We start from the raw sequence: 13,873 nt of genomic DNA on the forward strand, positions 1-13,873 counted from the left end.
GATTAAAACAATTAAATTAAACATTTATAAATATGATTTATGGATATAAAATACAAAAATGCTAGAACTTAAGGCCCTTAGGCTTGGCTGAAAACAGAAAACCTCTGCAAGTTGTGAACAAACGAATCAACCTTCTCACATTCAACATTCAATTTGTTCTTTCTACAGTTGTTACAATAGAATAATAGGTGAGCAATTAGTGCTTATCCTTGATCACTGGCAAACATTTCAACTGCAAATTCCTAGAATATTGTAATGAAGTGATTAGATTAACTAATTAAGCTGAACTTAGAGTTAACTGAATAAACTCTCTGTGTGGTCACGCCCAGCCTCGGCTCAGATAAAGTCAGGCATCAATTCCTGAGAAGAAAATCGTCCAGTAAAGCCACATTTTGTCCTCACCTTGAGCTGCTCCTCCTCCTGCTGCTCCAGTAGCGGGGAGTGCTCGGTTCCCACCACCTCCTCCGCCGCCGGCACACACAGGCCCGCCTCCACCACCGCTGCCACGCCCATGTAGCCTCCGGCCTCCGACTGATAGGCCTCCATCTGCCCCGTGTTCCACAGATCAACCAGCGGAGGGTGGACCTGATGAACCAGACTGTGGATGGTGCTGTTGGGTGTCGCCTGCAGAGAGTGGTTGGCACTGTGCAGCCGGTGCTCCAGAGCCTGGAAACACACAGATGTGATGATGATCAGGAAATTTAATGTCTGAGAAGCAAAGGGAATTAGATTAGCTGCTTATTGTCATCTAAAAGAGTAATATATTCATTAAACTTAGTAAAACGTTTCGATTTACAGCACGTATCTAACCCGCAAGACGTTTTTATGTGGCCCTGTAAACTCTGGAAATAGAAACTTCAACATTGCAGTTGTGGGCTTAAATATTATGTTGTCAATCAAATCAACAGTTTTACTTGTGTATTCATGTGTTAGAGTTAAGACTAATACAGCTCTGGAGAAACAATGAAGAGAGCACTTCACTGACCCCCATTGAAAACCTCCTGGTTATTCCACCAAATATTGATTTCTGAATTTTTCCTGAGTTAAAACATTAATATTGTTGTCTCTAAATAAATATGATCTTTTTTTCTTTGGATTATTTGAGTTCTGAAAGCACTGCATCTTTTTCATTATTTTGACCATTTCTCATTTTCTGAAAATTAATACTAAATTTTTGCTTGGGATTTCAGACATGATGTCAGTAGTTCATAGAATAAAAGAACAAGGTTCATTTTACTCACATATATGCCTATAAAGGGTAAAATCAGAGAACTGATCATTTTGCAGTGGTCTGTTAAATTTTTCCAGAGCTGTATCTAACTGATGATCATAAAATCTTCTCATCCGACCCAACTGAGATTGAATTTTAAAAAGTGCACAGTTAATAGAGACAAACCTGAAAATACCAAGAGCGACAGGTGGCTCTGTAAAGTTTTGTCTCAGGAGGGCCAAACATAAAAGCACAAATTATTTTTGTTTTAAAACCATAATTTTTCTTCCACTTTTCAGCTACGTATCACTTTGTGTCAGATAATCGGACAAAAGTCTATATCAAATGGTTGCAACATCACAAGTTGTGCAAAAGTTCATTGGATGTGAATACATTAGCAATGTACTGAATCTGTTCAAAATAACTCCCACTGTCCCCGAAAAATTTCCCTATTTTGAAGACTTAGGGAAGTCCAGACATCCAATTGTCTGCTTCTATTTTCTTAGCTGACTCAATTTGAACATTTTTAAGATGAGGTCAGATCTGATCAGAAAACTGCACAAATATTTGCACCACTCCTTCAATCAGGGCCTGATGCACTTCTTTCATGCGTCATAATCGTGACTTGGACTAAACCCAAGCCACATATAGTCTCTCCCCGGTAAATGTTCCTCCTGGCAGCGCCGTGCGCTCACCGCTGAGAGTCCACCTGCTCTGCATCAATCACCTGTTGTTGTTGATACTGCAGGAGCTGCTGTTGCTGGTACTGCTGGATCTGCTGGAGCTGCTGCAGCTGCTGGAGGTGGTTCTGCTGCTGGAGGTTGTACTGCTGCTGCTGCTGCTGCTGGGACAGGAAGTGAGCCGCCGCCTGCCCATCGTAGCCGTCCGTCCCCATGATGTAGGAACCAGCTGGGGGAGACGTCACGCCCGAAGGGTCGCTGTTGGTCGGTTCCCAGGCGTCGGAGGACGAGAGGCAGTAGTGGCCCTGGGAGACGTACGTGTGAGGCCACACCTCTGCTGAGGACTGGTGTAATATCTGATCTGGAAAGATTTAAAAATGCAGCAGCTGTTACTGGAGCTCCAAGAACAGATGTGAGAAGGAATAGGAACCACATCGTGAGAAGGATGTCTTTACGTCATGCTGCAGGTTTCTAGTTCCAGCAAAGATTCCTAATTATTGAGATTTAAGCCACTGAACAAGGGTTTGTAAAGATTGAGCAGAAATGCTTCCAAGTGGAGTGCTACGACAAAAGCTCCCAGTTGCTACTGAAGCAGTCAGTCAAACTGCAGAATTTTACATAAAGCACTTTTTTTTCTCTCATACTCTCAGGAGAAGATACGTGTTAACGCTGAGGAGTTAAAACAGCAAAGTAGAGACATGTTTTACAACAAAAAAAAACCTCCTGAATGATCTGAGGCAAATGCAATAATCCTTCAAGCCTTGGGATGGTTTAAAAACTTTAATCTCAAATTTCACTCACAAATGCATGGCTAGAGGGAGAGAAATTTTCAGATAAAAAAAAAAACACTTGGAAGGATTGAAGACTCCACAACCTTATCAGTGGTGCAGGGAGAGATTTAAAGTTTGAAGTTTGAAGCAAGATTTCACCTGTTTCTTTCTCTCTTTTTTGGGGGATGTAAAGGTAAAGAAAGTTTTTATTTCAGCTGCACATTTGAAGATGAATGTCACAGAAGCCTTCACTGAAAAAGAAAATAACTAAAACCAAACAAAGAATTAACCAAAATAAAATTTATAGACGTTAAAATACTTCTGTTAGTTTTTAAATCACTGAAATACATTAAAGATTTGCTGTTGCTGTTCTTGTATCAACCTTTCAGACTTCTCAGGTCTCCTGGTTCTGGTTCTGGTTCTGGTCTGCTCTGAAGAACCAGAACTAGAACCAAACATGGAGAAGCAGCATCCAGCTTCTATGCACCACAAATTAGGAACAAACTTCCTTAAAATTGCAGCTGAAACCCTGAGTTCCTCTAAATAAAGCCTAAAAGTTCACCTGTTCAGGGTTGCCTTTGATTAGTAAAGTCAATCATTGATCAATATATTTGACATGTACTTGCTTGATGATTTTGATGATGTCATTATTGCTTCTGCATGATGCTTTTCTGATGCGAAGCCCTTTGAACTCTTGTTGCTTTACTTGTTTACTTGACTTTTATTAGATCCATTTCTTTTCCAGAGACCAACAACAAAACATCATACAGATATTTTTGCGGTATTTTTATTTTTATTTTCCCGACAGCGGCAGGTCTGAACATGGTTTTGTGTGTCCTGGCACGTTTATCTCGACCTGCCTGTCCTACCAGCTGCTTTCTGCTGCCTCTGCTGAGTTTTACCTCGACTGGTGATGCTCTCCTGGTTGACCTCGCTCAGGTGAGCCACGCTGCCCTGGTTTGAACCCGACCGAGGGCTCTCCCCGTCCATCGACGACCACGCCAAGAGCGTTGCCTCTGAGATAGCAAACTGCTGCAGGACGCCTGAGGTCAGAGGTCAAAGAACAGACCCAGGTCAGAATTAAGACATGCATCATATTTAATTGGCTAAACGTTTTCCTAATGAGCACATAATGCTGCTGATAACAGCCAACAAGCCCTAGACTGTGTCTGCCCTCTGGCTGTGTGCTTGCATCTCACCTGCAGCAAACCGAGCCTCCTTTTCTCCGTCGCTGAGGTCGCTGTAGGCGTCGTTCTCCGCCCGCCGCTCTTTTTCCCGTTCTTGGGTGCTGATGCGGGACTGGGGGATTCCTCCTGCACCAACCGTCTGCATGCCCCAGTTTTGCCATTCGATCATGTGAGCAACACGGCCCTGGGCCATCGCTGTGGGCTTGGTTACTCTTTCCTTCATGGTGCGGGTGACTCCTGATGGATTAGGAAAAAAGAATACATGCAACACAGGAGAAAGCACAGAGAAGGATGATGGTTTGAAAGAAGGTAGGACAGAGCATGATGAAGAGATTAGAGATGTAGAGGTGAAAAGATGGATAGACAAAAAACAGGGAAGGAGAGGGAAGAGAGAAATAATAGTTAAGTTATTATCATGTTTATATTTCTGCTGAGTGATGGAAACTGTGATGATGAGTGAAAGTATTGATGTCTTGCAGGATTGGACTGATAAGCTGCTTTGAAAACGAGATAGATGACCAGTGTCGAGCTTTTTTAATATTACCAGAAGATAAAGTCCAGTGGAAAAATCTTTTGACACCCTCAATTTATCTTCTTTCTAAGAAGTCAAACTTCCTGCCACAGTAGCCTCTATCAGTTTTTTGTTTATTTTTTTGTTTTTGAAAATGCTCTTAGTCTTGTTTGGGGATTATCAGCTCATTTTCAATCAAGCACATGACAGTTTTCAAAAATTAAAAAAAAATTATGGATTTTTTTTTTAGCCATTTATGTCATTATCCTTAGGTGTTACAACTTTTGCTTTCATTTAGGTTCATGTTTTGATAATTTCTTCATTGTTTACTTGTTTAGGTCTTGTTTGCTCCTTGTGTTTGTTCATTTATTCGTAGCATTTATGAGATTTATTCCTTAGATTAATGTTTCTTTCTGTTACTGTTTATATCTTTCTCCAGCTTTGCTTATTGTCCCCCTCTCTGCACAGCTGTTGCACATCTCCTAATTTTCCTCTTCCTTTTCTCTTCCCCAGCTGTCCCCACTCACCTGTGATTAGCTCTTTCACGTCTCCACTGCCTAATCAGTGTATTTATAGCTTCCTGTCTGCATTGTTCTCCACTGGTCCTCCCTCTATTTTCCGTTGCTACTGCCATTATTTTCCAGTCATATCTCTGTCTGAGCCTCATTACTTTGTTAATAAATGTCTGGAACTTCACCTGCTCCCATGAATTGCCAGCATTTGGACCCTTCCTATTTAAGCACATTATGACAATTTAACTTTGACCTACGAATCCCTGGGGCATAAAAAGACTAATAAAGCTAAGAAATTAAACTTTAGTGTGTCTTAAAAAAGTAGAACTGATTTCAAATCAAATCTTTAGGCATGTTTTATTAAGTCTGTCACAAATACTCACAGTGAAAGAGAGACTATATTGGCTGTGGCTGTCTGTGTCATGTGATCTTCTCTGATAGCTGCACCCAGAAAACTGTCAGCATGGGGGAAAAAATTTAAAAGTGCTTACATTTTTGCATTAAAAGCAAAGTGAGAAATTATGAAATAGAAAAACAACTTTGTTCTTAGCATCATCTGCATTTAATTCACTGGAAATGTATTTAAATATGGTTTGAGCTGAATTATCAACAAGTAAATTATCAGAAAGTGAAAATGCTAGCATTAGCCTACCACTTCAGCATATTATCTGTCATTCACTGAAGACTGCAACAACTGCGGCAGTGTGTATGAAGTCACAAAAAATCTTTAGAAACAGTACTGTCTTGCAGAAACTGCTGTTGGCACAAAATATGAGATGCTTTCAGAAAAAACAGAGACTGCAGCGTCCGGGGAATGAGTTACTCGCAATATTAATCCAGAATATGTAATTCCAATGTTTTACTTCACAGGCATAACATTTAGTTTAATGATATGCATAGGAACTCGGTATCTGTAAATATCTTATTCTTAAAGAACTTGCATTTGCATAGTGGACAAAAAATCCAGATCAGATTAGGGATCAGGATTCCCAAAGAACTGAAGGATGAAACTTCTAGTAGGTTTTTCCTAGTTATGTCTTATTTCTCAAAGATATGAGTTTCATTTGCTGTTAATCTGCTGCAGTTTAGCTGGTCAGGTACATTGACAGAAAATAGGTGCAAAGAGCAGTAAGAAGCACTGTGAAAATATTTTCAAAACGTCAGGAATACTGAAAGAAAAAACATCACAAAGACTAACATGTTATCTGTTCACTTGGAAGAGAAAATTACTGATGGCTTCAAACTTTTGCACTGTATGTTGTCCTAATTAATTGGTTTGTTATTATGGTAATTATACTCTGATCCCAGCACCAAACAAATGCAGAACAACTGAACACCTTCAGGCATGAAAATGAATAAATGAGCAAATAAATGGTGGGAGCCTGAGCTGAACTACACCAGAATACAATAATAAAAAAAAATGTAATAAATCAGTCCAATCCTGTTGATCAGATGTGTGTGGGTAAATGAGGGCGGTCATTAGCATGGATTTTGAGAACCGCTGAATATTGGTCGCTGTAGCAGCGACAGCTTAATGAGACTTCACCCGGTCACGGTGCATGGAGGAGAGGAGGTAGTGCATGAATCTTTCCTGACACAGGTGTAGCTTGGGATGGAACGGGTTAATTGGGGTGAGGCGTCTGCGTGGCGTGAATGATGAGAGGTTGGCTTGTTGACATACACCTCTGCTATGCTGCGCTGGGTAAGCAGAAAATTGCTCCCTGTTCTCTCTGCTGTTTGTACCAGAACTCGACTCGACGCTGCTGAACATACATTTTTTTCCCCCTCGAAGAAAGAAATTAATTTCCCGCTGCTGTGTTCCAACTGGCCCCTACTTGCTTTGCTCCACATTTCATGTGACCAACATATGACGACATGAACTGTAACTCCCTCTGATGCCGGTGTGTGGGGGTGGGGTGAGTTTTATGAATAAATTATTGAACAAATCAGCGCCACAACGCACGATACAACAGCTGCACTCCACTACGCTGAACTGCAACTTCCAAATGATACCGCACGAAGACAGCCGGGGACAACCAGAAACACTGCAATAAGAGAAAACACTGCACTGAACACCACAACCACCACTTTACGAAGGAAAACAAAAGTTGGTCACCACAACCAACTTGAGCATTTGACTGTTTTCTTCAAGAACCCTGAAAATATCCTTGAAGTAAGTTTTAAACGAGCATAAAAACAACCTCCTATGCAGTAGCATCAGTACTGCATAGGATGCTACTATGCAGTAGTAGCATCCTACTGCACAGTAGGATGCTACTACTGCAGACGTCCTCACACGTTATGTGAGGACGTCCCTGTTATGACCCTGAAGAGTTGTACTCAAAATTAGTCTTTTCTGAATTTCTAAGTAGCTCTCCAATGTATGATCTTAATTTAAAATTAAAAAAGCTTTTTTGAAATAATCCATAATTAACCTTAAATATTAATTAAAGAGTTAAACTCACAAGCCCCTACAGTACAAGATTTGAAGTAGCCCCCATTTTATGGTGGCTCAAGAGGCTGGAGTTTGATGGTTTGATGGTTCTCTGTTATTGTGTCCTTGAGCAACACAATTCACCCGCCTGGGCCCAGCCTACCTCTGTCATTTTGCCCCAGGGCAGCTGTGGCTACAATGTAGTAGCTTACCACCATGAGTGCATGAATGACTGAAAGTAGTGTAAAATGCTTTGGGGCCCTCTGGACTTGAAAAGTACGTACAGGTCATTTACCATTTTAATAAATGAATGAAATGCAACCCTCATTTTTTTTTGCTCAGCAAAAAAAATTACATGTTGGAAACAGATTTAGAACAGAGATTGTGTTTTATCTACAAAGACAGATTGTTTACATTCCTGAATTTTTTTTTCTGAGTTTAAAGAAATGTGGTAGAAAAAAAAATAACAGATTCTAATGTTGAAACCTGAAACACCACTTGTTTCCCCAAAGTCTGTTTCTGATTGGTTGATCAGCACCTGGTGATGCCTCCTTACCCCCAACAAGAAACACAGACAATGCTTTTCCAAACTAAACCTGCTCATCTTGCCAGATTTAGTTACATTTAATATTTTTATTTGTGTTTGATGACTTTCTATAGAGTTTCTACAAAGTTTGTTTTTGTTGTTTCATTTTGTCTTTTCAACTCTTCTTGTTCAGGAAGCTCCCGGCTTAGATTGTAATCAAAGACAATTTGTTTGAGCCTTTTTTCAACAAATAACTCATCATGAATTAGACTTCGGTGTGATTAACAATCAATTTTGTCCTTGATTTAGTATCGTTAAAGCAACTGATAAAATAAAACTTAATTTTGATAAATGTCTAGAATCTCTCTGCTTTGTTCTCTGGGATAGGTGAAGGATTTATCCATCAGACAAATTTCAGATAATTGAGACCAACGATTTACATGTATTACTATAAAATAACACAGAAAACAATCCGCTACAAAATGAACACATCCTGCCCTCCTTACCTTAGAGAAATAAGCTGCATGACGATGCAATGTGTGTGCGCGTTGTGTGTTTTATGCTGGATTTATTCCGTCAATGCCTTTTGAGGAGTCATTGACGGCAGATGTCAGTGTGAAGAGGAAGTGATAGAAAGGGAACCCTTTGAAGGGTACCATGCTGACTCCTGAGCCCACTAAGGAGCGGAACCAGCATGGGGTCGTTTACCAGAACCAGCACAGACACACACCTGACACACCTGACAGAGAAGACTTAGCCAAAGCCCCGATGCCATAGGCATTTGAGTTCCTCTTGAGTCGAGGCAGGATTGATGTGGTGTCCTCCATGGACAGCTGGAGGGAGAGAAGAGAGAGGAATGGAAGAGGAGGAAGGGGGGAGGAAAAAGAGAGCGTGGATGGTGTGACGGGAGACACAAAGACATCAACACAGTGTGTGTTATAGAGAAGGTGAGTGAAGAGGAGAGGTGATGGAGATGTTGGGTTAATACAAAAGACAACATCTGTATTACCCAAATCTTCAGTCCAAGTAAACTTAAAAAAATTGTGCTCACTACTGTGCACCACTACGGTAAACTATAGGGTCTACTATAAAGCTGAGGAGGTGAGAGCAGGTCATGAGGGAGCGAGAGCTTGTAGCTACAGGGTGATACAAATCAAAAACAAGTAGAGAGAAAAGTCATAGATGGAGGGACGATGCCACAACACTTACATTGATTCCTTCCCATGAAAACTCTGAACGTCCATGCTGAAGAAGAGAAACGGGAGGAGGGAGAGATGGGGGAAAGAAGGAGCAGCAAAGAGTAAGAGAGAGTGACAGAACATTGACATGCGTTGAGGAGGAGCGAGGCACCGAGTTGGTTTAAAAGTCAGACGTGAGGATGAGGAGGACGAAATTAAAGGAGGTGAGCAGGAAAAGAAATGAGAGATGGATACGTGTGAGTTTCCAAAGGAACAGAATGACAGGGAGAAGGGTGGGGATTAAACAGGGATCAGTTTATATTTGCTTAGTTATGTTTAGCAGAGTGAATACTCCATGGTTAAACGAGCTTCCTCTTCGGAGGCATGTGCTGCCAAAACCCATGAAACCCGGCAGAATATTGTGTGAGTGCTTGAGAGAAATGTCAGTGGTGTACTGATCAGTATCTGATGCTGCAGATAGACGAGGGGCCGAGGCTAACAGGAAGGGGGGGAGGGGGGCCCGCGTGCGGGGGTGGGCATGTGTGTGTGTGTGTGTGTGTGTGTTGTGCAGGGAGGAGGCGGACTCAGATGATGAGGACAAAGAAGATAAGCAGCAGCTTCTGCGACACTATTTCCCTCTGTCAGCTGAGAGTGGAGCACTTGTGGCCTGCCGGCTTAAGCATTTTCACCCTACTGTCGATGTGAACAGACACAGTGTGGCAGTAAAAACTCAACTGCAGCACACCTATTTTTTCTTGAACTGCATTTTCATATGGATAATATTTTTTGTCTGGACTGGTACACGGATTAAAGCTATTTTTGCAAATATTTGGACACCCATGCTGTAAACTGCAGTGGTTCGCAGATACTGTGGCGTTCTGGAAAACACATTGCTTTGCAAAATATGCTGCTCTTGAGCTTTTTCACATTTTGTAACATCACAATCACAAACTGCAATACATTTAATTTCAATTTTATGTGGCAGATTAACACAGAATGATGCATAATTGTGATGAATCCATCCATCCATCCATCCATCCATCTTCTTCCGCTTATCCGGAGGAAGGATGGATGGATGCATATGTTATCTGGAGGAAAACATATGCATGATGAATCATGCATATGATCGAGCCTTAATACATCGAGCCTTTTGAGGTCACCTTAGTAGTAAATAGTGGCTAATTTTATTCTAAGTATAAATGTAGCTGTCCTGTGAAGATCTCAGATGTTTCTTGGAAAAGATGTGAAAACAAAAAGCACCATAATAACCAAGGAATGCAGCAGAGAGGTCAGGAATGAATCTGTGAAGAAATGTAAAGCTATATTAGGTCTTAAAACAATATTACAAGCTTTGAACATCTCAGAGCGCCCTGGTTAAGTCATCATCTGAAAGTGGAAAGAGTATGGCAAAACTGCAAACCTACCAAAACACAGTCATCCATACAAAATGAGAGGAGAACATTAATTAAAAATGATCATTGTACAAGAGCATGAAGTCGCTTTCTCCACAGTGAAACATGGTGGTGATAGCATCATGCTAAAAATTAATGTTCATGGATGCACTCCATTAAATCTGACTGAGTTGGAGCTAGATTAACTTGCAGCAAAAAAAAGTTTCTGCTGCAAAGCTTCTTCACAAGGAGGATGAATACAAATCCACACCACACTTTAACATTTTCTTATTTAAAATGTGTGCGAACCATGTATCAGATTTCTTTCACTAATTAGTGTTGGTCTGTCACATAAAATTAAATAAAACATACAATAAAGTTCGTAGTAATAATGAAACATAACATGCACAAATGTATGAAAACACTGTCTAAAAATGTTTCACACCAAATGAAGAGCATGGTGGTGCAAAGATTTAAAGTCACCCTTCAATCTTTTTAGTTTATGTCCAAGCAGTCAGGTGTCTCTTTCTTTAAAGGCTCTTAGTCAATATTTCTCCAGTCTGTCTGAAGGTCATTAAACTCATTCTTTGGATGTTGCCGACTTTGTTATTCATTTTCTGCTGATTTCCTGAAGATCTTCAAAAGAGGTCAGCTGACACTGACCTTTATGAATCGACCCTCTGGGGTCTTTCCTAATTATCCTGACTCTCCTGTCAGACCTCAGTTTCTCCAAACTGAGAGCACACTGACTACTTCATACTGCCTAAAAACTTATAAATATTTCACATAACTTCTTCAAACTAACAAAACTTAAACATTCTTTTACTTCTTTTGAGATCTGATCACAAGAAGACCTTTACTGGAACAAACAGGAATGGAAAGAGCCACATGTGGCCAACGTTATTAACCGAGTGAATGAAAATACATTCAGGACCACACTGAAGAACTACAGAATCAACATCTGACAGATTCCAGCACTCGATGTACTGCAAAGGGTGGGCCAACTGCTGCTGTTATTGTGCATTAATATTGCAAAAGGCTGCTACACAAGTAAAAATAAAGTACTTTAAAAAGAGAGAGAGGCTCTGTAGCTCAGAACATGCAGCTAAGTTTAACATATTACAGCTAGAGAGCCTGCAGTAGAGATTCTCACATGACCAAACCCATCTTCGTGCCTCTTTCAAAACAGTTAAAATGCTGCAAAATTATCCAAATTATTCTGGGTGCAGTGCAGTTCTGCAGAAAGCAGCTTTGTCTCCCTGTTATCAGCAGGAAGCAGGGGATTCCCACTCAACAGACGAGGTACCACCTTCCTGTTGACCGCACATGCATAAAGGCAATACTTAATATTTTATTATGAGATCCTCATGCAGCCCCTTCTAATGCCACCCTGGGCAACCACCAACATGCCAAAATTATGGCAAGACGAGAGTTAGATTGGACAAGAGCATATTAGCCATTCCAGTTGTAACTCAACAGAAACAATGAGAGTGTTAATTAAAGGTGCCAATGCATAAGACCACTGACTTAAATGGAGCTTACTGAATGACATATTATTGACTATTATCAAAAATTAGCTAATTAGCAAAAATTAGCTCTTTGGCTGAAAGGTGCTATATAAATAAAGTTACTTTGCCTAATAAGAAACTGCTGCTAAGTTTTGATTGCTTGATAAGAAATCAGAGAACTGTGTTACTGTTGTTAGTGAACGTGTTGCTCACATTATTTGAATGTGCAAAATCTTCAAAGATAATGACATTATAATTATTATTGGCCAGTGACGGTTTTTAGCCTGGTCACTGAGCAAACCAGTGAGAAAGAAAGCAAAACTGGAATGCACCGTATGCCATCACTGCTGCATCTGATAAATGGAGTGGCTTAGACTGGAGCATCCATGTGTCCTGACCTCAATTCAACTGAGAATATGTGGAAAGATATTACTAAGGAAGGATGAATACAGATTTACACCACACTTTTTAATTTTACAAATTAAAAAACATGTAAATCCATGCATCATTTTTTCTTCTACTTACATATAACCTCCCAGTAACGTACATTGCAGTTTATGATTGCAGCATGACAAAATGTGAAAAAGCTCAAGGAGTTCGAAAAGGTCTGCAGGCTCCTGTAGTTAACTTTAATGTTTAAAAGTGAAAGTAATTGAAATTTTAATGTCAAATCTTGATTACAGTTTTTGGTCAGAATCGCCTGCTGAGTTCAGTGACTGGAGTCGGGCCTGTCAGCTGGATACAGCGGGTATCCCGACTGTAGTTATGATTCGATATGAGCGCCCTCCTGTCTAATTCATGCTTTTCTTGTAATTCTATTCTTTGCTCCCATTCCCTTCCACTCTTTCTCTCTTCCTTTCTCTCCTCCCTTCCTTTCACAGGAGTAGAAGTGATGAGAGATTTAACACACTTGAGTGGTAGAGCTGAGCCCCTTGAAGCAGCTTTGCCATCTTTTTTCCAATAGCTGACCATGCTGCCAACAGGGGTGTGTGGGCGTGTGAGTGTGTGTGTGAAGGGGTGTGCGCGGGCAGCTGCTTTTTCTTTCCAAAGGGTATTCTGGGACACAACACATAAATAAATGATGCAATCAGTCCACAGTGCATTTGGTGGAAAAGTAGAAGTCTCTACACTTTAGTTCAAAATGGTTTCCTCTCCGGTGTCCTGTCTCATGAGATCAGTGTTGGAGGAGAGAGGAGAGAAAAGGATACAAAGCAATGGGAATGTGTAAACGCTGGAGAAAGAGGGAAGGTGATGTCTCTGCTGTTCTTATTTGAAACACCTTTGCTTTTTGCAGTCAGATTGGTGACAAACATCTGACTTCTTGACATTAAAACCAGCGATCGCTGATTCTTTAAGATACGAGGGAAGAGCAGTGAGCGTTGAACTGATATTTCTAAACTGCTAGTATGAGCACAGTGAGCCGGTGGAGTCATCATCATGTGGAAGCTAAACAGTTTGTAGCCATGTTGATTCCTCAGGTGGAGAAGCAAAATCCACAGTGAAAGGAGTCAACAAGACGACTAAGTGAGATGGAAAGCTGAAGACTTACTTGCTCCCCATCCTTCTGGACTGGCACCCCATCTGCCGCTGTGAGCACATTACAGGAAGAGAGACAAAAAGAGGAGAAAATATTATTATTTATCTGTGACATAACAGTTCATACAGAATGTTAAACAAAATCTTCAGCTTTTAATGAAATGTCACCCAAAAATCTTTTTTGCACATTTTACTTCTTTGCCAATCCCAATTTAATAATAAAAGAAATTTCACAAGAGTAATATGTCAGTGCACAAAGGTCCCATATCACCATAGCAACAATATAGACACTTATTTTACAGCCTGATATTTTCCAAGTGCTTACAAGTCAAATACCCCAACACTATTGAATGTTATACATATTCCTGATTTCATGTAGCCCTAATGCAGAATCTTCTTGCTTCATTTAATGTGTGACGATAATGATTTA

The 13,873-nt window shown here is 40.5% G+C and overlaps 1 protein-coding gene across 5 annotated transcripts in view; it reads right to left on the reverse strand.

The window, feature by feature from the left end:
* Positions 1–13,873, reverse strand: part of fam131b (family with sequence similarity 131 member B) — a 31,859-nt gene that overhangs the window by 4,870 nt on the left and 13,116 nt on the right. Inside the window, exons 3-9 of one of the 5 annotated variants that reach the window (XM_023331184.1) lie at positions 13,457–13,508; positions 9,040–9,075; positions 8,570–8,663; positions 3,860–4,084; positions 3,563–3,703; positions 1,938–2,251; positions 403–666 (exon numbers count right to left, since the gene is read on the reverse strand). In XM_023331184.1, the coding sequence (XP_023186952.1) occupies positions 403–666; positions 1,938–2,251; positions 3,563–3,703; positions 3,860–4,084; positions 8,570–8,663; positions 9,040–9,075; positions 13,457–13,508 (1,126 nt within the window). Of the gene's footprint in view, positions 1–402; positions 667–1,937; positions 2,252–3,562; positions 3,704–3,859; positions 4,085–8,560; positions 8,664–9,039; positions 9,076–13,456; positions 13,509–13,873 lie in introns of all 5 variants that reach the window. The other 4 variants (XM_023331182.1, XM_023331181.1, XM_023331185.1 and 1 more) reach the window with 4 other exon arrangements.

The sequence above is a fragment of the Xiphophorus maculatus genome, chromosome 3 (genome assembly GCF_002775205.1).
Source record: "Xiphophorus maculatus strain JP 163 A chromosome 3, X_maculatus-5.0-male, whole genome shotgun sequence".
NCBI classification, from domain to species: Eukaryota; Metazoa; Chordata; class Actinopteri; order Cyprinodontiformes; family Poeciliidae; genus Xiphophorus; species Xiphophorus maculatus.